Raw genomic sequence first — 27,130 nt, forward strand, 5'->3', positions numbered from 1 at the left:
ACGCGGGTTTGATTCCGCTGGATTAAAGAAAGACATCGAAGCTATTCAGAGGCCGGCTGCTAGACCTGTTACCGGCAGGTTCGAACAACACGTAAGTGTTACAGAGATGCTTCGGGATCTCAAATGGGAATTCCTGGAGGGAAAGCGACGTTCTTTTCGGGGGTACACTATTGAGAAAATTTAGAGAATTGGCATTCGAAACTGACTGACGAACCATTCTACTGCCACCGACGCACATTTCGCACAAGGACCACGAACATCAGGTAGGAGAAATTTTCGCCTCTTTGTGTTTGCGAGTGGAACAGGAAAGGCAATGGCCAATAGTTGTACAAGGCACCCTCCAACATGCACCTTACGAAGTGTGTCTGAAGATTTAGGTGTAGACCAAGTTACGCTGGAAGTAACCGCTTCGTGGTGGCTCCGGATTGAACCTCGGAGTCATCTAGTCCAGCAGTGGCTCGTACACCGGCAGCTGGCTGTTGAAGCGGGTGCACGTAGGTGAAGCTGAGTGGTGCACTCTGTACTGTCGGCTGGTGAGGTGTCTTTCACAGTCGGTGTCGGTAGTTGTCAAAGACGAGATACGGCTAGGGTCTGAGCGCCGAGTATTTGTAGTGGATCCGGCCAGCTCTGTTGAGACGGGGACCCGCCTTCAGTCACTTAGTTGACAGAGGCAGTGCAACGCTGGGCCATCGTACAAGGTAGTTCACTTCACCACTGCGGCAAACTAGGGTGTCGTACCGAGAGCCTCAACAGCGAAATTTCACAGTTAGGCAAAGCTCGCCTCGGCCCGTGTCTGTACGAAAGAGTTCTGCAGCAACTATGAACTTATGATGAAAGCGTAGTGTTTCTTTATTATTTTCTATTTTTAAGTGAGAACTGTATAGTTGAAAATTACTAAATTTCAAAGAAGCCACTGTTTCATCGACGGAAGTGATTAACTTTGTTCGTACACCATGAGTTTAGCCCAGTAAAGAGTATTTAAACAAACAGTGTTAACAGAAAGAAAGAAAGATGGAAGAAAATTAAGTTACGCCGTATGATATAAAGACTCTCTCAGTAATAAATGCGATATAACTAATTAAACATGCGAAAGAGGTTAGCGAGTATTACTGTGAGAATAATAAATTAAGGCAGTTTACCAAGGAAAGACGACTGTGGACGAGCGCCATCACAAGATGTGAGATCTAAAAACTCTATTGCGCGAGCCCTGAAAGTGATTAAATATGTTCTTACGAAGACCACTGCAAAGCAGATAGCTTTTAGAGAAAGAGAGTGGGAAGGAAGAGCACAGAAAAAGACGTAAAAGATGGTTAAGATATTACGTTACTCTATATCAGGCAGGGAATGGTTTCTGTGTGCACGTTCTAATGATACCAGCTGAGGAACACGAGTTAAAAACGTGAATAATCTTTTAAAGCCCAGAGACTTCTGGCATTTTCAGTTGCAAGGAAAATAGCGGCGAACGGCCAAATAGCTTTGACGGTTCACTGCTGATGTGTCTGGGTGCAATCGCTGCTGGTGAGTTCAATTTGTATTTTGCTTCAGATGGGGATCTGTTACATCTGTCTGCGAGGCAGCGACAGACGCGAGTAGAGTTTATAAGAGTCTTTTTCATTTGCCAAGAGGAAGGAGGGGGCGGGGGATGTTCTCCGAAATTTCTCCCCGGGAACGCCCCCGATAACGCCGGCACCTAGCTTATTACGTATGCGCGTCACTGGACATTATTTCGGCGAAAATTAACAAAGAAAGCGAGAATACTTGTAAAACAATAGAGATGGAAACTTAAATTTGCTTCCTGGATAGTCTTTGCCAGGAACGTAGCATTGTACGGAAGTCAAATAAGGACAATAAGCAGTTCAGAGAAGCGAGAGGGTGAGATTTTGAAATGTGGTGCTATAGAATAATGTTGCAGCTTAGGAGGACAGATCGAGTAAGCAACAAGAAAGTAATGAATCCAATCGGAGAAAAAATAAATTTGTCGCCAAGTTGACTAAAAGAACATATCAGTTCGTGGGACACATCATGCGGCACGTAAGAGCCGTCAGTATTCGGATGTGGAAGTGCAAGAGAGGTAAAAATTTCACGGGGAGCACAAAAGACGAATACAATAAGCAGTTCCAAAAAGGATGTAGGTTCCAGTAGTTATTCGGGGATGAAGAGGCTTGCACAGAATACACTAACGCGGGGCACCATCAAAACTGTCTCTGCAATGATAACCATGAATGTTGAATTTCCCTTATGTAGATGAGGCGTGAAGAAGGAACAACAGCAGCCCTGTCCGGTCTCCTGAGAAAGAGGGAGTTGTTGATTAAATTAAATTTACATCTTTGATCGCAGATTTTGTACAGTACGAATCCAATGACACCAATCAAGAGTGGATCGAGTTATTAATTCGAATTTAAAATGGTTCAAATGGCTCTAAGCACTGTGGGACTTAACATCTGAGGCCATGAGTCCCCTAGGCTTAGAACTACTTAAAGCTAACTAACCTAAGGACATCACACACAGCCATGCCCGAGGCAGGATTCGAACCTGCCACCGTAGCAGCAGCGCAGTTCCGGATTGAAGAGCCTAGAACCTCTCGGCCGCAGTGGCCGGCGTCGAATTTAAATAAAGTTAATTACTGAATAAATAGCAAAAATTAATGTTCTCTGGAAATCGGAAAACATCGACGGGAAGCCTGTCGACAGATTTTCACGGAAACCGGTTGATTATTCTTAATTATGGACAAGGCTGTGAAATTCTGCAGAGGTACCGACTCGTTACTCTAAATATCAGGTCATAGTTACTCCGATGCTCAAGGATACAAGGTTCGCTCGCATTCGGACAAATGGTACCAGTTCAGGCTCGCCAACTTCTGAATTGGGGCGGCCGATCCAACACTGGCCGGTACAGATTATAGCCGCCACCCCTTGTTAAGTTTGCCGCGAGAACTTTTTTCTCCCCACGAACGCTTTAGCCGTCGGTACATTGACTTTCGAACGTCCACGTTCAGATTGCCGAATTCATCGTGCTGCTGAACACTCAGAAACAGTGATACTTGTGCATATGGTACGAGTGCCTCAAGGTGGTGGTCGCTGTTGCAGAGCGCTTCAGCGGTTGTTGTCCGGTGTGTATCTCGCTCGCACATCACACTCTTCACGAAATGTACGGGCGTAAAATTGCTACATTATCTCTGTCAAAATGCGCATTTGATCCCTTATATCTATGCTAGTCATGTGGTATTTGTAGTACACATTCATAAAAACGTCAATATCCATGGATATTTTACAAGGCAGTTAGGAAAGTACCACGCCCACTTAAAAAGGACGTTGGGTTATGGAAGTTCCATTACAAAGAGTGCGATAAAAATTCATTGCCTTCCCCACTTCCAGGCACGTCTGCTCAGCACCCCCCACCCCCCTCTTCTATATCCTCATCTTCAATTGGCTCCTTTCCCCCCTCCCCCTTCACTTTTCCTCTCCTTCCTGCCCCCTTTTTCCCGTCATCTGACCGGTTTTCCCACCACCTGCTCTCGGGTGTGGTATGTCATATTTCGGCCTTTTTTTTTAGTGCAGTGTTTAAGTGAGTGTTCAGTGTTGTGCGTCTTTCCACAGTGTTGCGAGCAGAAATCGTGCTGTCGCTGGGTGTGCATTTTATCTCTCTTGCGAACAGAAACCAGACTGCCGCCGTGTTTTTTAATTGTCTGTCTCTTATTTTTTCTCCTTCCTGTGTATTTTATTAGCATCATCCACCCTGTGGTTTTATGTTTTAAGCTCCAGTAGTTTCTGCCATTTTACCTTTAAGTCACCGATTTTATCGCCAACTGTTATTATTTTTATTATCTTCCTCTTTTTAAAACAACTTCTGTAGGCTGAAGAGCGGCGTAATAAGCTGCTGCCAGCCCGCCCCCTTTAGGGGGAATCGAAACTCAATAAAGGAAAAAAAAAATAAAAATAAAAATTCATAATAGTCCTCCAAGTAAGATAAAAATTATTTCATCGTTCTCCTTTTTAGTGAAATCCTAAGGCAATTCTTGCTTGATCGCGTTCTTATTCAGCAGCAGAATGTTTACAATTTGTGAAAAACGAAACTGAAAAGAAGAAAAAAGTGCAATATATCTAACTGCAAGTACCGCGAGCTGCCCTGTAGATAAGACAAGCGAACAAACTTACATATGTTACGTTCTCCTTTGCACACGTGTGGTTCGTTAGTGGATACAGGAGCTAGGAAGAGATGCCGTTCATTAACAGAGAATTCAGATATTAATTTATTCTACATCTAATATGAAATTATAAAAATAATACATAGCTTTGTCGCTGTAGCATCATCGTTCGTTGTTAACAGTAACTTTGAATGCGGAAGTATATATAGATACAAAGGATTTATAATTCTGTCGCCGGCCGTGATGGCCTAGCGGTTCTAGGCGCTTCAGTCCGGAACCAGCGCCACTGCTACGGTCGCAGGTTCGAATCCTGCCTCGGGCATGGATGTGTGTATGTCCTTAGGTTAGTTAGGTTTAAGTAGTTCTAAGTTGTAGGGGATTGATGACCAGAGATGTTAAGTCCCATAGTGCTCAGAGCCATCTGAACCATTACAATTCTGTCACTCTTCAGTAGATTGTCTATTCAGAAGATATCGATCCCTGGGCACTTTGAAAATCTATAAACGTTATTCAACTGGCAACGACACAAAGTAGGCCTCATTGCAATGTGCTTGAATGTTAGAAGTTATGTGAACCCGCTGCTGGAGCTCCGGAGAAGCTTTCATCTCATTGGCAGCGTCGTAATCGTTCGTGGCAGGCAGCGCCTAGTGGCGCGGTGGCGGCTGCAGGTAACGCGGAGGCGTAACTGGCGGCGGGCGTATCTGAAAGTAGCTGATACTGCAACATACATGTGGTGCCATTTCTTTCGGACCTGTCCGAAAGCACAGATACCATTGTGATCCAGTAGTTACTATGAATTAACGCTAGTCAATTATACACACAGACTGCGAGTGGACATTGATTTAATCAGTGGAGAAAGTTCAAAACTTGTGCCGGAATCGGATTCGATCCCAGGAGTCCTGCTTATTGGGCAGATGCTCTGACCATTAAACCATCCGCACATAGTGGTCATCGATTCTTGCACGCCCTCAATCACACGCAAATTCTGTGTACCCATTATTCTCATTACTCGGTGCAGTGGCCTTTAGTCAATTCCCATGAGAGTTTGAACCTAATTTGCATCCCAACTGAAGAGATTTTTGGCCGTCTTCGACTTAATTGTGCATTTACACAGATCAAAAAATGTTTTGCATCACCTCGCTGCCAAGAGTTCCGAAACCTGTGCAGAAAATTTCCGCTCTTTTATTGCTCATGAAAATCACGCATTGCATGTTGTACCACCATACAGTGAGACATTCAGAGGTGGTGGTCCAGATTTTTGTACACACCGGTACCTCTAATACCAAGTAACACGTCCTCTTGCATTGATGCATGCCTGTATTCGTCGTGGCACATTGTCCACAAGTTCATCAAGGCACTATTAGTCCAGATTGTGCCACTCCTCAAGGGCGATTCGGCGTAAACCCCTGAGAGTGGTTGGTGGGTCACGTCGTCCGTAAACAGCCCTTTTCAAGCTATCCCAGGCATGTTCGATAGGGTTCATGTCTGGAGAATATGCTGGACACTCCAGTCGAGCGATATCGTTATCCTAAAGGAAGTCATTCAAAAGATGTGCACGATGGGGGCGCGAATTGTCGTCCATCAAAACGAATGCCTCGCCAATATGCTGCCGATATGGTTGCACTACCGGTCGGAGGACGGCATTCAAAGATCGTGCTGCCATTACGGCGCCTTCTGTGACCACCAGCGGCGTACGTCGGCCGCACATAATGTCACCCCAAAACATCAGGTAACCTCCACCTTGCCTCACTTACTGTAGAGTGTGGTTGGTTGGTTGGTTTGGGGAAGGAGACCAGACAGCGTGGTCATCGGTCTCATCGGATTAGGGAAGGATTGGGAAGGAAGTCGGCCGTGCCCTTTCAAAGGAACCATCCCGGCATTTGCCTGGAGTGATTTAGGGAAATCACGGAAAACCTAAATCAGGATGGCCGGACGCGGGATTGAACCGTCGTCCTCCCGAATGCGAGTCCAGTGTCTAACCACTGTGCCACCCCGCTCGGTCTGTAGAGTGTGTCTAAGGCGTTCAGCCTGACCGAGTTGCCCCCAAACACGTCTCCAACCATTGTCTGATTGAAGGCGTATGCGACGCTCATCGGTGAAGAGAACGTGATGCCAATCCTGAGCGGTCCATTCGCCATGTTGTTGGGTCCAATTGTACCGCGCTGCATGGTGTCGTGGTTCTAAAAATTGACCTCGCCATGGACGTCGACAGTGAAGTTGCATATTGCGCACAGTTTGAGTCGTAACAGGATGTCCTGGGGCTGCACGAAAAGCATTATTCAACATAATGGCGTTGCTGTCAGTGTATCTCCGAGCCATAGTCCGTAGGCAGCTGTCATCCACTGCTGTAGTAGCCCTTGGGCGTCCTGAGCGAGGCATGTCATCGACAGTTCCTGTCCCTCTGTATCTCCTCCATGCCCGAACAACATCGCTTTGGTTCACTCCGAGGCGTTTGGACACTTCCCTTGTTGAGAGCCCTTCCTGGCACAAAGTAACAATGCGGACGTGATCGAACCGCGGTATTGACCGTGTAGGCATGGTTGAACTACAGTAGACATGAGCCGTGTACCTCCTTCCTGTTGGAGTGACTGGAACTGATCGGCTATCCGACCCCCTCCGTCTAATAGGCGCTGCTCATACATGGTTGTTTGCATCTTAGGGCGGGCTTAGTGACATGTCTGGGGAAAGGGACTGTGTGGTACAATATCCACAGTCAACGTCTGTCTTCAGGAAGAATGGCTGGGGATTTTGTGGATAAGTTCAGTGGATAGTTTTGTGGATAAGTTGAGAAATTCCTGCTGACAGCAGGGGTGATAATGTAGCCCGTGCTGGCGCGATAACCACTATAGCTGGATGGCCTGGAGCTGACAGCATCTGCCTAGTAACTTTAAAACACAGGTTCGAATTCTGTTCCGGAAACATTTTCAACTTTCCCCACTGATGTAAAACAATGCCCACTCGCAGCCAATGTCTGTAATTCCTTTGGGTATTAGGACAAACTTACTCCTCAGAAAGAGCGTAGCAATTACTGAATATACTTTTATTAAACTTATAAGAAAATATCGGAACTTATTAGAAAACGCGATGTTTCGGATCCAGTGAGACGTTAACCAGCCACACATCATCCGATATTTTACAGCTCTGGGACTCCGCTCATTGTGCTACATCGCCCATGACCGACATACGTTATTGTCCCCTGAAAGCTTTAATCACACGTATGGTATTAACTGACATTTAATTATATCAAGTTGTATCAATAACATAGGATTTTTTATGGGTCCTGAGTGTTCCGCTGCCTTGAAACGGAATAATTTCGTAATAAACAAGTTACAATAATTCTTTGACAACCAACATCCCCTTATCCGTCATTTTATTACAAAAAATCATACCTTTAACGATTGTTTTTCGAAAAATACTTAACTTACCAATCCTTAGAAACAGCACATGTAAATATGCGCTTCAAATGAAATCCATTATGACGTCTCGCCACTGTGTTCTGAAAAGAGACTGATTGTGGGGCTCGGAAGGCGTCCATGTGACAGAGGTGGCGTTCTCCTATCTCATTGCTCTACGTTGAAACGTAGCTTCAGAATATCTGTTATGTTAAATACTGCTCTCCAAGTCCCGAAAGACTCCACAACGCGTGTTTTCCACGTAATGACGTCAGGACCTCGGCGCTCTCAGCGTTCTACATCCGAATGCACGGTCCGTGTGCAGACTGCTTTATTATGGAGAGACATCCGAAATAACAAGTGTGAGGAAAGCAGCTCTCAGTGCTCCATTTCGCTGCAGTTGTGGGTTTGAGTCACTTCGTGATGAGAGTAGAGGTCATGTAGCCACCGTTTTCTGTATCCTGAGTTTATTTCGCTACTGGTGGCAGCCAAGGACCGAGCAGTTTGCTTCAGACCAGCAGTTTTTGCATACGAGGCTTGCGGTACATTTGGTAGCGACATTACAAACGATACAGTCGGTTACATCTCAGTCCACGGGCGTGTCGACTTTTCCCATGCTGACACACTAAGTTTATCGCGAACCCTGTCTTGACACCTTTTCAAAATCAGATTTCGTAGCTATCTCCAAATCTCAAGATCCTTTATGTTTTTCTGCTAGCACGGTCTCTCAAAAGGGGCTGGACAAGCTGTTTGTGGTGTCCTGCCCATTCGTCTCTTATAGGATGCTACGTACTTTCTCGGATAGCTGTACAACAAGCAAATTACCTTAATGGTTTCTATTACATTAAAGTAGATTGACAGTACTTAACTTTAGTTTACAATGTCGTGTAGCAATCTGTTGGGGACATGCAGATAATCAATATCTTTCGCTATATAGAATGTCCATGCAAGTAGCGGATACGGCTCTCAAGTAGTTGTCCTTGTGTCCGTCTTCTACTGCCCGGCCGAGGCTGCAGGAGCGCCGCTTGTGCGGGTATTCCAGTGATCTCCATACTAACTGGATGTACATCTTCTGTCTTTCACCATAGCGTTTATCCGTGTCGTCTCAGGACTATATATTTACATCGTCCGCCATCTTTTAGTTAGGTAAAAATTTTCTCTAGTTGTAAAGGAAGGTATGTTGTGAGTGTAGAATGGTTATTTCTTGCTCTGCATACAACTGTACGAACCGGTGGAGCAAGGAAAGTGATTTAACTTTCCACAGGTAATAATTGAATGTCAAGAAATGACAAAAAATTCGTAAATACCTTGGTCGTTGCCTTGCATGATACAATGTGCATCAACACTGTTTTTACTTCTTATTAACTACTAATATCTTTTTGTTGTGATGTAAATTGATTCGGAACATTAGATATGGGAAAAATATTATGTTTTTTAAGACTACAGTTACCCAAAATAACTGAGTAATTTTGTACCAGTATTAAAATTAAAATTTTACTCGAAGAGAGCGTGTCTAGTACATGTTTCCTCATTGCCATGCATACGTGTGAAATTTTAGTGTCTGTTGTGATGTAGATTGTGTGTGCAATACTTTCAAAAAGACGGAAAAATGTGGTGCAAAGTTACCCTGATTGACTGAACAGTTTATATACGTTAGTTCTCAGTTAAATATGCACTTTAAACTAAGTGATTTCGTCGCAAATTCCACGTTGGTACATGTGAATTAGTTCAGTAAAAGAAGAGAACAATTTTCCTGTCAGTGTCCCGGATGATTTTGGTTGTTTCATACATTGCTTGACAATAAGTAGCATATTGTTGTGGATGTCCAAACTCACATTTAAATAGACCCCATTACGTTTTCTCCTACGTCAAAGATGATGTCGCCAGTGGTAAGTGCATTACATATGCTAATGAAACTGTTCCTTATGCCTAGGAAATATATTGTTTCGCTTTTAGGTACTTTATATTTACGATATTACAGTACACTTCCGTGTTCTTGAACGTAAAACGAAATTGGTACTTCGTTGCTTTAATGTTAACGTAGTTAGTTTTATTCTCGTCTAGAAAGTAGATACTTTCGAACGAAAACGAGTGCCGCCTTTCTAACTGAAATATCACATCCAGTTTCTTGCCTATCTGCAATATAGTGGCGCTAACAGACGACGGCACGCTGTGACAGCCGAAGTTCGCCATCGAGTTAGTATAGAGATCACTGGGTATTGTCTTCGGCTAGAGGCAGCTGCTGTCCTAGTCAGCGAACTATTGTCTGACGTTATGTCACAGTCTTTTCTGCTCTTGCGTTCTTCTTCTTCGTGGCAGCGCTTGTCGTTACGTCGGAACACTGTTCATGTTTCATTTCTGTGTTCAGTGATGATTTGTTTTTACTCGTTACTTACAGCAAGACATTTTTTTCCAGGTTATTATATTAATTGTGAGCTGATCGGTCTGTGTAGCATATAACACGCGGCCTCTCCTTTCAAGTGTTTTATCTTGGTGCATATGTCTACTCTATACTGCAGATCTGTCTGCCTACTGGTCTGCAGCATGCCCTACAGCAATAATTTTTCCACTTAGCCACCTAAGCCTCTAGCAGACGTGAAGAAGCCCGATGTCACCACTATCAGGGTAACAACAGACTGGCAAGTGAGGTTAATGAGACAGTTAATAGGGGATCCAGCAGCCACTTCACCCAATTATTCTTGAATGACACCAGGTCCAATAAGGTTCGAGAGCTACAACTCCAACAAAAAACATGCTAGCATCGATATCAGTGCCATTTCAGAGGGAACGATTAAGAGGAGGGTTGAACGATTGGGATTGAAATAGCATGTTGTAAAACAATAAATTTCTATCTAGCTATCAAAACCTCTGATAGATGTGAAGAAGATGGCACCACTATCGAGGTAACAGCAGACTGGGAGGTGAGGTTAATGATGCGTCTTATAGGCAATTAGCAACAGGCACTTCACCCAATTCTTCTTGTTGACGCCACCACCATTGAAGTTCAGTGGCTACAACAACTCCAGCAAGAACATGCTAGCATCTACACTCCTGGAAAAGGAAAAAAGAACACATTGACACCGGTGTGTCAGACCCACCATACTTGCTCCGGACACTGCGAGAGGGCTGTACAAGCAATGACCACACGCACGGCACAGCGGACACACCAGGAACCGCGGTGTTGGCCGTCGAATGGCGCTAGCTGCACAGCATTTGTGCACCGCCGCCGTCAGTGTCAGCCAGTTTGCCGTGGCATACGGAGCTCCATCGCAGTCTTTAACACTGGTAGCATGCCGCGACAGCGTGGACGTGAACCGTATGTGCAGTTGACGGACTTTGAGCGAGGGCGTATAGTGGGCATGCGGGAGGCCGGGTGGACGTACCGCCGAATTGCTCAACACGTGGGGCGTGAGGTCTCCACAGTACATCGATGTTGTCGCCAGTGGTCGGCGGAAGGTGCTCGTGCCCATCGACCTGGGACCGGACCGCAGCGACGCACGGATGCACGCCAAGACCGTAGGATCCTACGCAGTGCCGTAGGGGACCGCACCGCCACTTCCCAGCAAATTAGGGACACTGTTGCTCCTGGGGTATCGGCGAGGACCATTCGCAACCGTCTCCATGAAGCTGGGCTACGGTCCCGCACACCGTTAGGCCGTCTTCCGCTCACGCCCCAACATCGTGCAGCCCGCCTCCAGCGGTGTCGCGACAGGCGTGAATGGAGGGACGAATGGAGACGTGTCGTCTTCAGCGATGAGAGTCGCTTCTGTCTTGGTGCCAATGATGGTCGTATGCGTGTTTGGCGCCGTGCAGGTGAGCGCCACAATCAGGACTGCATACGACCGAGGCACACAGGGCCAACACCCGGCATCATGGTGTGGGGAGCGATCTCCTACACTGGCCGTACACCACTGGTGATCGTCGAGGGGACACTGAATAGTGCACGGTACATCCAAACCGTTATCGAACCCATCGTTCTACCATTCCTAGACCGGCAAGGGAACTTGCTGTTCCAACAGGACAATGCACGTCCGCATGTATCCCGTGCCACCCAACGTGCTCTAGAAGGTGTAAGTCAACTACCCTGGCCAGCAAGATCTCCGGATCTGTCACCCATTGAGCATGTTTGGGACTGGATGAAGCGTCGTCTTACGCGGTCTGCACGTCCAGCACGAACGCTGGTCCAACTGAGGCGCCAGGTGGAAATGGCATGGTAAGCCGTTCCACAGGACTACATCCAGCATCTCTACGATCGTCTCCATGGGAGAATAGCAGCCTGCATTGCTGCGAAAGGTGGCTATACACTGTACTAGTGCCGACATTGTGCATGCTCTGTTGCCTGTGTCTATGTGCCTGTGGTTCTGTCAGTGTGATCATGTGATGTATCTGACCCCAGGAATGTGTCAATAAAGTTTCCTCTTCCTGGGACAATGAATTCACGGTGTTCTTATTTCAATTTTCCAGGAGTGTATATCTGTGCCATTAGAGAGGGAACGATTATGAGCAAGGAGAAAGATTAAGATTAAGAAAATGAAAACTGCTGTTACAGTGACGAGGTAATGGGTGACCACTGACCTGCCCTGCCTCCTGGGGCCGGGTCCGGCAGCAGCCGCGCCCAGAGGGCTGCAGGCGGCAGGCAGCGGCTGGCGCAGCTCCGCCGCGACGTAGACGCCGGAGAAGACGGACACGCGGCGGCCCGGCGTGGCCGTGGCCAGCTGGTGCTGGCGCAGCGACAGGTACACCCACAGGCTCTTCAGGATCGCCAGCCGCACCTGCAGGCCGAAACTGCTAGTGGAGCGCTCACCATAAACGTATGCTAAGGTTAGTCCTAGGGCAACAGCTACTCTGTTTGCAGTAGATGCACCACACCTCATCACACACAAGACCACACACACTGAATCGCGCGACACACAATACCACACCACACATCGCACCACAGATGACACACCACACCACAGAACATCTCACACCATACCACACATACTACACCTCACACATACCATACCACACTCACTAAAACCAGATCGCACACACCACACACTGCACGCCACCTCCCCATACACCTATTCATACATGAATACATGTGTATGCACGCATGTACTATGGGCACACCATAGCCCCACACACCACACACAACCTACCTCTCACACCATACCACACATACTACACCTCACACCATACCACACATACTACACCTCACACATACCATACCACACTCACCAAAACCAGATCGCACACACCACATACTGCACGCCACCTCCCCATACACCTATTCATACACGAATACATGTGTATGCACGCATAGCCATAGCCATAGCCCCACACACCACACACAACCTACTGCATTCAACACACAACTGCACCACATGCAGTACACCACATGCCACACTCATCATCCACCACACCACATCCCACACTACAAACACCACACAGCAGCCATACCAAACATACTACACCTCACACCATACCACACATACTACACCTCACACATACCATACCACACTCACCAAAACCAGATCGCACACACCACACACTGCACGCCACCTCCCCATACACCTATTCATACATGAATACATGTGTATGCACGCATGTACTACGGCACACTATTGCCCCACACACCACACACAACCTACCGCATTCAACACACCACTGCACCACACGCAGTACACCACATGCCACACACATCATCCACCATACCACATCCCACACTACAAACACCACACAGCAGCCATACCAAACTCCACACCATGCACGTGGAATCACTTTGATTAAGTGGATGGTAACTCAAGATGATGTTGTAGTGCAAGTGAACGTTATGCAACCCACTAGACTGGAAGAGCAGATGGCGCTTACTACAGCGTTAAGACATCTAGTAAGGTACCTGATTTCGTGGACAGAACCTACCTCAGACTGAACAATTTGCCAACAGACGTGGGAAAACTGGAGAAGTTATTGAAACAGGTTTCTGGCAGAAGAAATAAATAACCGGCCCCCGTGGCCGAGCGGTTCTAGGCACTTCAGTCCGGAACCACGCTATTGCTACGGTCGCAGGTTAGAATTCTGCCACGGGCATGGATGTATGTGATGACCTTAGGTATAGTTTGGTATAAGTAGTTCTAAGTCTAGAGAACTGAAGGACTCAGATGTCAAATCCCATAGTGCTTAGAGCCATTTGAACCATTTGAAGAAATAAATCATTCTCTTTACATTCTTTGTACAATCACTTTGTGATGACACATGGAAGTATAGCTTTTGATTACAGGCGAGTAGGCCAAAACTGTTGAATATCACCCCTAATGGAGATAAAGATAGGACAGCTTAACGCCATGAGAAGTTTCAGCTTATTGCATGTGGCTAGAACAGCGGCTGAGGAGTTTCAGTTAGAAGTATCGTTCTCCAAGAACCGTATATGGAGGCCCCAGAATGCCAATGATCGTCCAGATAACCACACAAGGGCAGGGTCCTACGGCAGTACTAATAGTACTGAAGAAGGCCACAACAGTGACAAACCTATCACAAAACTGTTCAGAACTCATAGTCTATGTGGAAATGTTAACCTTAAGGGAGAGATGCACCTTGTCTTCCATGTATTTGCAGTTTAGTGATGTGCTGGACGAGTGTATTATGGCGTAACTGCCTGACTGATGACCGTGACAGACAACTAGAAGAAGCCATTATGGAACTCGACCTACAGGTATTCAATGTACCTCACAATCCACCAACCTACGAAGGGAGTGTCGGAGCAACTTCAGATATTGACGTAACTGTAGCAAATATGGCAGCTGTGCACCGTGTGAAAGACTGGAAGGCAGTGAGCGGAATGACATTTAGTGACTTCAGTATCATACACTAAGTATACCATCACGCGAAGGGAAATCCAAGACGACACAGAAAACGTGCGCGCAACGCTGAAATACAATATCAAGGACGCTAACTGGGAAGAACTAAGAAGAGTGTTTCAGTGTCCTGGAACTCCATCGCCAGGAGATAATGAACGTGCCGAGGTGCAAGAATAGACAGTGGCTATACATAGAGCGATGGAGGCATCGATAACCATCAGCATAGGTCATTCTAAAATAGTACCTTGCATTTCGACCGAGGCGCTGCAGAAAGTAAGATGCGAAACAAGAAGAGCCAGGAAGCTATACAAGAGCAGCATAACTCAAGAAGAAAGGGTCCGAAGGTTGCATAGATAAAGGTATTTTAAACAACGTTTTAACGAAGAGTTGTGGAAAACGAAAATGGAAGAATGCAAGCAATTCGTGGAGGCTAACTATAGAAACCTAATGAAATAGTCAGCGAGAAAACACGATCACCAAACGTCTTATCCACTCCCAGAACGAATGATTCGACGGTAACAGAAAGTTAGGAACAGTCAGCTGCCGTGCTAATGGAGAGAAGGAAAGACAGATGATCAGCGTAGGTTACGGGACATGTTATGGTAAGAATACCTGTGTACCCCTTCGCACAAGAATAAATTAGGCATGCAATTTTAGACTGAAAAAGATAACATCTCCAGGACTGGACGGGTTCCCTGCCGAAGTAATATAAGCCTTATGTGATCAATTAGTTGAAATGGTTCAAATGGCTCTGAGCACTATGCGACTTAACTTGTGAGGTCATCAGTCGCCTAGAACTTAGAACTAATTAAACCTAACTAACCTAAGGACATCACACACATCCATGTCCGAGGCAGGATTCGAACCTGCGACCGTTGCGGTCGCTCGGTTCCAGACTGTAGCGCCCAGAATCGCACGGCCACTCCGGCCGGCATCAATTAGTTACTTGTGCGATTTGTACAATGAGTGTCGAAAGCAAGGGTCTCTCTTGCACGAAAGGGTCCCTGCAAGGTGGAAGAACGCTGAAGTGGTAATATTTCGTACAGGGCAAGATAAAGATCCAATGATACTGAGATCCTACAGACCAATTTGTCTTTTGAGCGTTCTCAGCAAGATATTTGAAAAACCGTTTTGCAAAACATGACAAGAGCACAGACTGGTACACTGGATGAGCCCTCACCACTACGGGTTAAGAAGAGGCAAGTCAACTGAAGACGCAACTTACAAGGCTATTTAGCCTGTCGAAGTAATCATTCTACGCAGGCTCTACACATACCACGACATGACTGTCACTAAATTATAGAGAAAATGGGGATATTTTTCTGACGTGTGTACGCTACTAAAGTACGCAAGTAATAATTAACGGTTATAGCTGCCATACTGTGACCGAACTTTAGTAAAGGAAATATTTACATTTTTCTAACGAACTGGAAAGCTGTAGAGCACTAGCCAGAAATACGGATAAGACGTGTCACAAACGTTTGCCCTTGTACCAAACGTAATCAAATACGAAACAAGATATGGATTGCGTGTTTTCTGTGAGTTTGGTCCATCAGGATACAGTAAACCAAGAAACTGTAGGACGCTGATGCTATTGTTGTTTTGCGATCGCCAAGTCATTAGCGCCTCGAAATTTTCGTGTATCAGGTGTAGTTGTCCTTAGGCATGCTGGCTACCTCTCTTGTTATGCTATGCTTCAGATCACCACATGTGAGACGGTTCCCTTGGTAAATCCTGTCCCTCAGGTAACCCTACAACCAGAAATCATAGGAGCGAGATCAGGTGATCGTGCTTTCCTAGCACTTGGAGACGATCGGCTGATAATTCGAACGTTTTTAAATGTGTTCCTGAGAAGCAGGTGAACTTCACGAGCGATGTGCGGTGGGGTTCCGTCTTGCATGGCTCTGAGCACTATGGGACTTAACAGCTGTGGTCATCAGTCCCCTAGAACTTAGAACCACTTAAACCTAACTAACCTAAGGACATCACAAACATCCATGCCCGAGGCAGGATTCGAACCTGCGACCGTAGCAGTCGCGCGGTTCCGGACTGCGCGCCTAGAACCGCGAGACCACCGCGGCCGGCCGTCTTGCATGAAAACTTTTCATTCCATTACGTCTCTCTCCTGTAGGGCGGGTGTGACATGCTGGCGAAACCTACCGCAGTAATAGTGGCCAGTCTCACTGCATGTCTTTGGTCACTGAGTGGCAAACTGTTCCGAAAAGAATGGGCCAATGACGACACCTTCACCATACAGAGGAACTCAATGCACAATGACTGGAGGTGAGGATCCCCACACACAGCAATTCCGTATGTTCACCTCACCCATCAGAGAAAGATTAGCTTCGTCTGTCCATTGGATCGTCCAGGTCGAGCACACGTCAACTTCAGTCATTGTGCGAAAGTGGAGAGTGAAGTGAGCACGTCGTGTGTCCCGTGGTGCAAGCTGCTGTACGATATGGATCTCGTACGGGTACCATTCCAGAATGCTTGAAAGCACCTTCCGTATAGTGGACCACGGGCTGTTCAGCTGTCGTGACACAGCGGGAACTGCGCGCAGCGTTGTCTGCCACATGAGGACCCTTCCGTAATCCTTTAAGCCTGCGATATTCTCGAAGTTCAGCTGCAGCATTACTGTTGTTTTGACAATAGAGCTTCACCAGTAGTGCCCTGCTCATTTAGTCCAAGTTCATGTGGACACGTCAACAAGTACACTGCGACTGGTCAGTTGTGTGAGGCTATGAATCACGATGACTGATCACGGCGCCTGGTGGCCATACTTAGAACTGGAAGATGGAGCTGTGACGCATGAAAATCATGCAACGCATAGTCTGGACGTCAAAACTACCAAGTTTAGTACTCTTATGGTATAGTTTACGTGCTATAACGTTTTAAAGATGAAAAGTTTAATCATAAACACCCACTACTCCAATGACTTTCTTCCCCAACATTTTTAGCCTCTTATACCATGAAAGTTATTCCCTGATGTGTCAACACATGTCCATTCATCATGTCCTTTTGTAATCATTATTTTCCAAATATATTCCTTTCGTTGCCGATTATACAGAGGAACTCCAAATTAATTATGAGTCTAATTAATTTTCAACATCCATCTGTAACAAGACATCTCAAACGCTTCGACTCGCTTCTTTTCTGATTTTCCAAAGGTCTATGACCCACTTCCATTATAAGCTGCGGTCACATTCTCAGAAATTATGCCTTATTTGAAAGCCTTTTTTTGTACTAGAAAACATCTGTTAGAGATCAATGGTGTCTTTGCCTGTGCTGGTCTGCCTCTTATATCCTCCTTGATTCATCTGTCATGCGTAATTTTACTTCAAAGGTATCATCATTCCAACTCTTAGTTTCCCACGTGATCCTCACTTTTGACGTTGGATACCGGTTGAATAAGATAGGGGACACGCAGATATCTTGTCTGACGCATTAACTGGTTACTATATGCCTTATCGTCTTACTGTTGGAACTGCATAAGGGAATATACAGTTCTGTATACGAGGGCAGTTCAATAAGTAATGCAACACATTTTTTTTCTGAAACAGGGGTTGTTTTATTCAGCATTGAAATACACGAGGTTATTCCCCAACCTTTTAGCTACACAACACTATTTTTCAACGTAATCTCCATTCAATGCTACGGTCTTACGCCACCTTGAAATGAGGGCCTGTATGCCTGCACGGTACCATTCCACTGGTCGATGTCGGAGCCAACGTCGTACTGCATCAATAACTTCTTCATCATCCGCGAAGTGCCTCCCACGGATTGCGTCCTTCATTGGGCCAAACATGTGGAAATCCGACGGTGCGAGATCGGGGCTGTAGGGTGCATGAGGAAGAACAGTCCACTGAAGTTTTGTGAGCTCCTCTCGGGTGCGGAGACTTGTGTGAGGTCTTGCGTTGTCATGAAGAAGGAGAAGTTCTTTCAGATTTTTGTGCCTACGAACACGCTGAAGTCGTTTCTTCAATTTCTGAAGAGTAGCACAATACACTTCAGAGCTGATCGTTTGACCATGGGGAAGGACATCGAACAGAATAACCCCTTCAGCGTCCCAGAAGACTGTAACCATGACTTTACCGGCTGAGGGTATGGATTTAAACTTTTTCTTGGTAGGGGAGTGGGTGTGCCGCCACTCCATTGATTGCCGTTTTGTTTCAGGTTCGAAGTGATGAACCCATGTTTCATCGCCTGTAACAATCTTTGACAAGAAATTGTCACCCTCAGCCACATGACGAGCAAGCAATGCCGCACAGATGGTTCTCCTTTGCTCTTTATGGTGTTCGGTTAGACAACGAGGGACCCAGCGGGAACAAACCTTTGAATATCCCAACTGGTGAACAATTGTGAGAGCACTACCAACAGAGGTGTCAAGTTGAGCACTGAGTTGTTTGATGGTGATCCGTCGATCATCTCGAACGAGTGTGTTCGCACGCTCCGCCATTGCAGGAGCGACAGCTGTGCACGGCTGGCCCGCACGCCGGAGATCAGACAGTCTTACTTGACCTTGCGGCGATGATGACACACGCTTTGCCCAACGACTCACCGTGCTTTTGTCCACTGCCAGATCACCGTAGACATTCTGCAAGCGCCTATGAGTATCTGAGATGCCCTGGTATTCCGCCAAAAGAAACTCGATCACTGCCCGTTGTTTGCAACGCACATCCGTTACAGACGCCATTTTAACAGCTCCGTACAGCGCTACCACCTGTCGGAAGTCAAGGAAACTATACGAGACGAAGCGGGAATGTTTTAAAATATTCCACAAGAAATTTCCGGTTTTTGCAACCAAAATTGGCAGAGAAAAATAATGTGTTGCATTACTTATTGAACAGCCCTCGTATTTCGATTGTAGGACGAAGCGCATAACGTAGACTACATAAGAGAACCAGGCTGAGACACGCACCTCGCCGTTGAGGAAGCAGTAGAGGCAGGCTATGAAGAAGCCCTGGAAGGAGACGAGGAAGTGCGTGGCGTAGGACCAGAGCGCGAACTCCCACGCGGCCCGGTCCAGCGGGGCGTCCGCCATGTTGACCAGGTTGGTGATGCCCAGCAGCGGCAGCAGCACCACCGCCGCCCGCACCGCTTTCCTGCGAACAAGGCGGCACGAGCATCATATCTCAAATTCTCGACGCTAGAGATCAAATCGATTCTCAAAAGCTGTGGTTGATTATCTATGGATCAATTTACTTTCCGAACGAAATCAGTGGATTGGCACGTAACAGTCGCGCAATGAGAAAGGGCCTCTTGTGGCTGTTCCTCATTGTGCACTCTGCTGGTATCGACAGCAAATTCCTCTTTCAAGACAACAATTTGTCTTGGAAACGAGGCACAGCAAATTGGCATGGATTTCACAAACTGTGATTCAAATCCACGGCCTTGCGTTTCCTGGGCAATGCCGTTACTGATTCAGCAATTCACGCACGATTCATGATTAGAGTGATGCACGGTATAAAGCCAAGGCTTGGCCCTTATGCTATACAGGCGAGTCCGACTCGCTCGTGAGACAGCTGTGCGCTGTCGAGCACAGTCCACCAGGCCGAAGAGACTTGAACGTTCGATGCCACCTGTCGCCTTCGAACCCTGACGTATGGGTGTTGCGGAGGGAGACGTCATACGTGTGTTTGTTTCCTTTACTTGGTAGATTTAGTCAGTAAGGCTGTGTTTGTAGTTTGTATTGAATTTACGTGGGTCTTCGTGAATTTCGATGATGTGGGCATGTCACTAAATCTTCGATCATGCGGTACTGCCACGTTGTAACACCGGTTACCCATCCGATCACCTAAGCTAAGCCCAGCCTGGCTAGTGCTTGGATGGGTAACCGGTTACTATTGGTTTTCAGGACACGAGAGTCGCCGAAGTGGCGTCCAATTGAAATACTTACACCAGGCAGTGGTAGCAGACGAAATTTATTTATTTATTTTTACTAAAACCATAGATCTAACTTCTTGTACAAGCTTACACCTCAAATCAGCAAGAGCTTAATCTTTGATTTTGCAGGTAATGGGCGTAAACAATGATTACTATTTACGTGAATACAGAATTTTTTATGAACACATCTTCCTCTCGATTATAAAATTCTTGCCGCGTGTGTTACTTCGTTTGAGAGACAAAGGGTCAGTTTGGGTTTCACAGTGATATGAACCTACTACTTCTCTGTGTTAGGCGTTTTCGATATCGCATTTCATTCATTGCCACGATCTCTTGCTTTCTGTATTGCTGTTGCTAATTATCTCTCTGTACTGGTACCGCCTTCGCCCGCATCTCGTGGTCGTGCGGTAGCGTTCTCGCTTCCCACGCCCGGGTTCACGTGTTCGATTCCCGGCGGGGTCAGGGATTTCTTCTGCCTCGTGATGGCTGGGTGTTGTGTTCTGGCCTTAGGTTAGTTAGGTTTAAGTAGTTCTAAGTTCTAGGGGACTGATGACCATGGATGTTAAGTCCCATAGTGCTCAGTGCCATTTAAACCATTTTGGTATCGCTTTCAGGTGTTCTATGTTGGCAATTGGCTCTGCATATTCGAACTGACTTCTGGCCTTCTTCTAGTGGTATTGGTACTGGGCTTGCTGTATCACAATCGCGTTCTGGCTTTCCATATTTGAATTGGGCTCTTCAGCTGAGCTACACAAGTCATGTGATGTTCTCGATACTAGTTCTATTGCTGGGCACTTACCCACCTGTATCTCCAAGCATTGTGGCCTGGTGTATTTATAGCATTCGAGATGGATTGTGGCCCTATATCTAACGGTTAACCGTTTATTTTCGGCCAATTATCCGTTCAGGATTCATGATAGGTGTTTCTAACTTCTAACCTCTGACTGGGTGTTCTAGCGCATTGTTGGTCTTTTGTCCAAATAGTAATTTCATAATTAAAAAAAATAAGATTTTGGACCGTTGGGGAAAATTGGATCCATACATCCGCTTACCTGACCATCCGTTAACTGCGTCATTTATTCATTGACAATGAATTTTTTGTCCCGTCCATGTTTCAATTTTAATTTCATGATCCACCATGTAAGCGTTTGCCCTGTTGCTCAATGCTGATTGTAACTATAATTAGACCACAATTGTAAGGAATGATTTCCCAAATTTCAAACCTCATAATGTAGCTTCTAGGCTACGAAACATATCGTTAAATAAATTATTTACAAGACCAGCCAAGTAGTTATGGTTTTAGTTGGTGGTTGCTATTTTCCATTTTACTTTGTACCTGCTCGGAGTTGACATCATCCCGCTGTTTTCCCGTTAGATTTCACCAATAACCCCCCCCCCCCAATCCCGCCACTCTCTGACGTTTCGAACTATCATGTATAAAACATCTTTAATTCATTATTACCTTATAAATGTATTAATGTGTTAAGCGAAAAAAGGTATCTTAAAAGTTTGTTGGAAGACGCCAAGCGCTGTCATTATGAAACAATGGATGAGTATATTTTTATTCTGCGTAATTTACGCTCCATTTTAAGTTGCAGATCATTTTTCAGGTATCTCAGTGATTATGATCTCATATCTCCTAAACCATGTGTCATACTGTGATACAATTTAGCAGGTATATTCAATGTTGTCTGTGAAAACTGCATGCGAAGTATGTTGCAAATACACTTACTAGTAAAAAAGAAATAAATTAAAAAGCCATGCCTAATTTTGCTGTTTTACTGCATCAACTTCGAAAATGTAGTTAGCGATAAATATTTCTACTTTCGCCATTTTATGGATTGTGTAGTCGAGAAAAAATTTCGTAAGAGTTTTAAATCATGTGTAAACTTTGTTACGAGTCAATAGGTGGTCTCACACTAAACAATGGGTCGATATAATCTGGGAATTTGCCTCAAGATATACGCACAGTTCATAAGCGTAAAGCATGTCTTACTGCGTTGAACTTTCCACATAATATTTTACCTTTTAATAAGTAGACTATCAAGCATTTTGTATTTTTACATTCAGTCACTGTTTATATGAGACACTGAAAATCTAATTTATCTTGCCCCTGGAGGCCGTTAGATAGGCAAGCTGGCACTAGGAAGTGTTCCGTGCTCCCGGATTGTAGCTTAGCACTACTCAACCACGATATTATTGCACTTGACAATTATCGTATAACATGCTATGACGATACAGTGAACAAGGACAGTGGTGTCTAGAGAGAACGCATCTGACTTTTAATGCTTTCAGGTCAATCCGCATATACTATAAACCCCGATTACGTCCTGAGTCACAATATGACGACCGAAGATCCCCATTTCCTAATCCAGTTCTCACAGAATCGCCTGATTTCATTCGATTACATTTCATTATCCTCGTTTTTCTTTTGTTGATGTTCACCTTATATCCTCCTTTCAAGACTCTGTTCTTTCAATCGGCGTACAATACACAGGGAAATTCCGTGATGATGTTGCAGACTTTCAGGGATGATGGAGAAGGGAAAATGATGGAGAAGGGACCCAAGTACAGGAACGACCGAGTTTAAAGTTATAGGCACCACCACAAGAATCAAATCCCAAGCTCCTGGGAAAAAGCGCAGGTAACTCCAGTATATGAGAAGGGCAAAGGAATGGACCCGCAAAATTGCAGATAATTATCCCCATCTTCGGTTTTCTGCAGAATCCTTGAACATATTCTAAATTAGAGTATCCACGAATCAGTGGTTTTGGAAAGCACAGTTCGTGCGAAATTCACCTTGCCCTTTTCTCATGTGATATACTGCTAACTATGGATAAGGCAAAAGGAAGATTTCTAGAAGGCCTTTGATACGGTGCTCAACTGCAGACTGTTAACGAAGGTACGAGCGTGCGGAATAGGCTCCCAGATATGTGAGTGGCTCGAAGACTTCTTAAGTAATAGAACGCAGTATCTGGTCCTCGACGGCGAGTGTTCATCAGAGACACGTGTATCTTCAGGAGTGCCCCAGGGAAGTGTGATAGGACTTCTGCTGTTCTCTATATGCATAAATAATTTGGTGGAGAGGGCGGATAGAAATCTGTGGTTGTTGTTGATGACACTGTGGTTACTTCAAAGTGTCGAAGTTGAGTGACTGTAGGAAGAGATAAGACGAATTAGACAAAGTTTCCAGCATGTTTGACGAATAGCATCTAGCTCTAAATATCGAATATCGTAAGTTAGCGGGTAGGGAGAACAAACCTCAATGTTCGGATACAGTATTAGAAGTGTATTGCTTGACACCATCAAGTCATTTAAATACCAAAATTAGCATGTGAGAACTGTGGCAATGAAAGCAATGGCCGACTTCTTGTTTATTGGGATAATTTTAGGAAAGGGTGGTTCAACTGTAAAGATGACCGCACATAGCACGCTGGTGGAACCTGTTCTTGAGTATTACACGAGTGTTTGGGATCCGTATCGGATGGATTGAAGGAAGACACCGAAGCAATTCAGATGCGGGCCGCTAGATTTATTACCGGTAGGTCATAACAATATATAAATGGTACGGAGATGCTTAGGTAGCTCAACTGGGAAGACCTGGAGGGAAGCCGATATACTTTGCTATAAACACTATTGAGAATTTAGACAACTGGTATTTGAAGCTGACTGTCAAATGATTCTACTGCCGCCAACATACACTGCGTGTAAGGAATACGACGATGCAATACGAGAAATCAGGGCCCTTTTTTCTTTTTCTTTTTCCCATCAGTCTACTGACTGGTTGGATGCGGCCCGCCACGAACTCCTTTCCTGTGCCAACCTCTTCATCTCAGAGTAGCACTTGCAACCTACGTTCTGAATTATTTGCTTGACGTATTCGACTCCCTGTCTTCCTCTACAGTTTCTGCCCTCTACAGCTCCCTCTAGTACCATGGAAGTCATTCCCTCATGTCTTAGCAGATATCCTATCATCCTGTCCCGTCTCCTTATCAGTGTTTTCCACATATTCCTATCCTCTCCGATTCTGCGTAGAACCTCCTCATTCCTTGCCTTATCAGTCCACCTAATTTTCAACATTCGTCTATAGCACCACATCTCAAATGCTTCGCTTCTCTTGTGTTCCGGTTTTCGCACAGTCCATGTTTCACTACCATACAATGCTGTACTCCAGACGTACATCCTCAGAAATTTCTTCCTCAAATTAAGGCCGGTATTTGATATTAGTAGACTTCTCTTGGCCAGAAATGCCTTTTTTGCCATAGCGAGTCTGCTTTTGATGTCCTCCTTGCTCCGTCCTTCATTGGTTATTTTACTGCCTAGGTAGCAGAATTCCTTAACTTCATTGACTTCGTGACCATCAATCCTGATGTTAAGTTTCTCGCTGTTCTCATTTCTACTACTTCTCAATACCTTCGTCTTTCTCCGATTTACTCTCAAACCATACTGTGTACTCATTAGACTGTTCATTCTGTTCAGCAGATCATTTAATTCTCGTTCACTTTCACTCAGGATAGCAATGTCATCAGCGAATCATATCATTGATATCCTTTCACCTTGTATTTTAATTCCACTCCTGAACCTTTCTTTTATTTCCATCATTGCTTCCTCGATGTACAGATTGAATAGTAGGGGCGAAAGGCTACTGCCTTGTCTTACACCCTTCTTAATACGAGCACTTCGTTCTTGATCGTCCACTCTTATTATTCCCTCTTGGTTGTTGTACATATTGTATATGACCCATCTCTCCCTATAGCTTACCCCTACTTTTTTCAGAATCTCGAACAGCTTGCACCATTTTATATTGCCGAACGCTTTTTCCAGGTCGACAAAACCTATGAAAGTGTCTTGATTTTTCTTTAGCCTTGCTTCCATTATTAGCCGTAACGTCAGAATTGTCTCTCTCGTCCCTTTACTTTTCCTAAATCCAAACTGATCATCACCTAGCGCATTCACAATTTTCTTTTCCATTCTTCTGTATATCATTCTTGTAAGCAGCTTCGATGCATGAGCTGTTAAGCTGATTGTGCGATAATTCTCGCACTTGTCAGGCCTTGCCGTCTTCGGAAGGCATATAGATAGGCGTTCTTCCCTCGATCTATTTGCGAGTGAAAAAGGGAAGGAACTGACAAGTAGTGGTACAGCATACCCTCCACGTACCGCACGGTGGCTTGCTGAGTACCCTTGCTGATGTACATGTAGATCCTGCGGAGACTTCTGTATTCTCGCTTTCAACGTGCCAACGAGTCCCATGAAGTCATCTCCGAACTCGCCGTCTACGTGTGCGCGGAGATTTGACACGGGAGTCTGCGCCATTGGCCAAGTAACCGAAAGCTCGTTACTGAGTGTTTTCCGATTTCTCGTCCCGCGTAGAAAAGAGAGTGGGTATACGAAAGCATAACTGCGGACTGGCGGTGTTGCCACTACATAACCACCCACACCCAATACAATGACTGATCGATAAGCAGTAAATATTTACTTGCTTATACATATATTTAAGCATTTATATGCATATAAATATAAATGCTTAAATACATATTTATATGCATATGAATGTAAATCTTAAATATATGTATAAGCAAGTAAATATTTACTATTAATCGATCAGTCATTGTATTGGGTGTGGGTGGTTATGTAGTGGCAACACCGCCAGTCCGCGGTTATGCTTTCGTATACTCACTCTATCTTCTACGCGGGACCAGAAATCGGAAAAGACTCAGTGACGAGTTTTCGCTTACACGAGCAATGGCAAAACACACACACACAAACACATAAACTATGTGATCAAAAGTATCCGGACAGCTGGTTGAAAATAACTTAAAAGTTCGTGTCGCTCTCCATCGGTAATGCTGGAATTTAGTATGGTGTTGACCCACCCTCAGCCTTCATGACAGCTTCCACTCTCGCAGGCATACGTTCATTCAGGTGGTGCAAGGTTTCTTAGGGAATGGCAGTCCATTCTTCACGGAGTGCTGCACTGAGGAAAGGTATCGAGTCGGTTGGTGAAGCACGAAGTTGGCGTTCCAAAACATGCCAGAGATGTTCTATAGGATTCAGGTCAGGAGTTTGTGTAGGGCAGACCATTTCAGGGATGTTACTGTAAATTAAAACTGAAAAAACAACAAAAAGGTGGGAATTTAAGGAAGGGGACCTGGATAAACTGACAGAACCAGAGGTTGTAGAGAGTTTCAGGGAGAGCATTAGGGAACGACTGACAAGAATGGCATGAAAAAATACAGTAGAGGAAGAATCGGTAGCTTTGAGAAATGAAATAGTGAAGGCAGCAGAGGATCCAGTAGGTACAAAGACAAGGGCTAGTAGAAATCCTTGGGTAACAGAAGATATATAGAATATAATTGATGAAAGGAGAATATATAAAAATGCAGTAAATGAACCACGCAAAATGGAATACAAACGTCTCAAAAATGAGATCGATAGGAAGTAAAAAGTGGCCTAGCAGGGATGGCTAGAGGACAAATATAAGGATGTAGATACACTCCTGGAAATGGAAAAAAGAACACATTGACACCGGTGTGTCAGACCCACCATACTTGCTCCGGACACTGCGAGAGGGCTGTACAAGCAATGATCACACGCACGACACAGAGGACACACCAGGAACCGCGGTGTTGGCCGTCGAATGGCGCTAACTGCGCAGCATTTGTGCACCGCCGCCGTCAGTGTCAGCCAGTTTGCCGTGGCATACGGAGCTCATCGCAGTCTTTAACACTGGTAGCATGCCGCGACAGCGTGGACGTGAACCGTATGTGCAGTTGACGGACTTTGAGCGAGGGCGTATAGTGGGCATGCGGGAGGCCGGGTGGACGTACCGCCGAATTGCTCAACACGTGGGGCGTGAGGTCTCCACAGTA

General features: G+C 45.4%; 1 protein-coding gene across 1 annotated transcript in view; it reads right to left on the reverse strand.

Annotated features, from left to right (window-relative positions):
• Positions 1–2,192: 2,192 nt before the first annotated feature.
• LOC126150417 (PDF receptor-like) overlaps positions 2,193–27,130 on the reverse strand; it is a 435,326-nt gene continuing 410,388 nt past the window's right edge. Inside the window, exons 11-13 of the mRNA XM_049915876.1 lie at positions 19,294–19,477; positions 12,112–12,308; positions 2,193–2,286 (exon numbers count right to left, since the gene is read on the reverse strand). Coding sequence (XP_049771833.1) covers positions 2,193–2,286; positions 12,112–12,308; positions 19,294–19,477 — 475 coding nt within the window. The remainder of the gene's footprint in view (positions 2,287–12,111; positions 12,309–19,293; positions 19,478–27,130) is intronic.

This window comes from Schistocerca cancellata, chromosome 2 (assembly GCF_023864275.1).
Source record: "Schistocerca cancellata isolate TAMUIC-IGC-003103 chromosome 2, iqSchCanc2.1, whole genome shotgun sequence".
Classification (NCBI taxonomy): domain Eukaryota; kingdom Metazoa; phylum Arthropoda; class Insecta; order Orthoptera; family Acrididae; genus Schistocerca; species Schistocerca cancellata.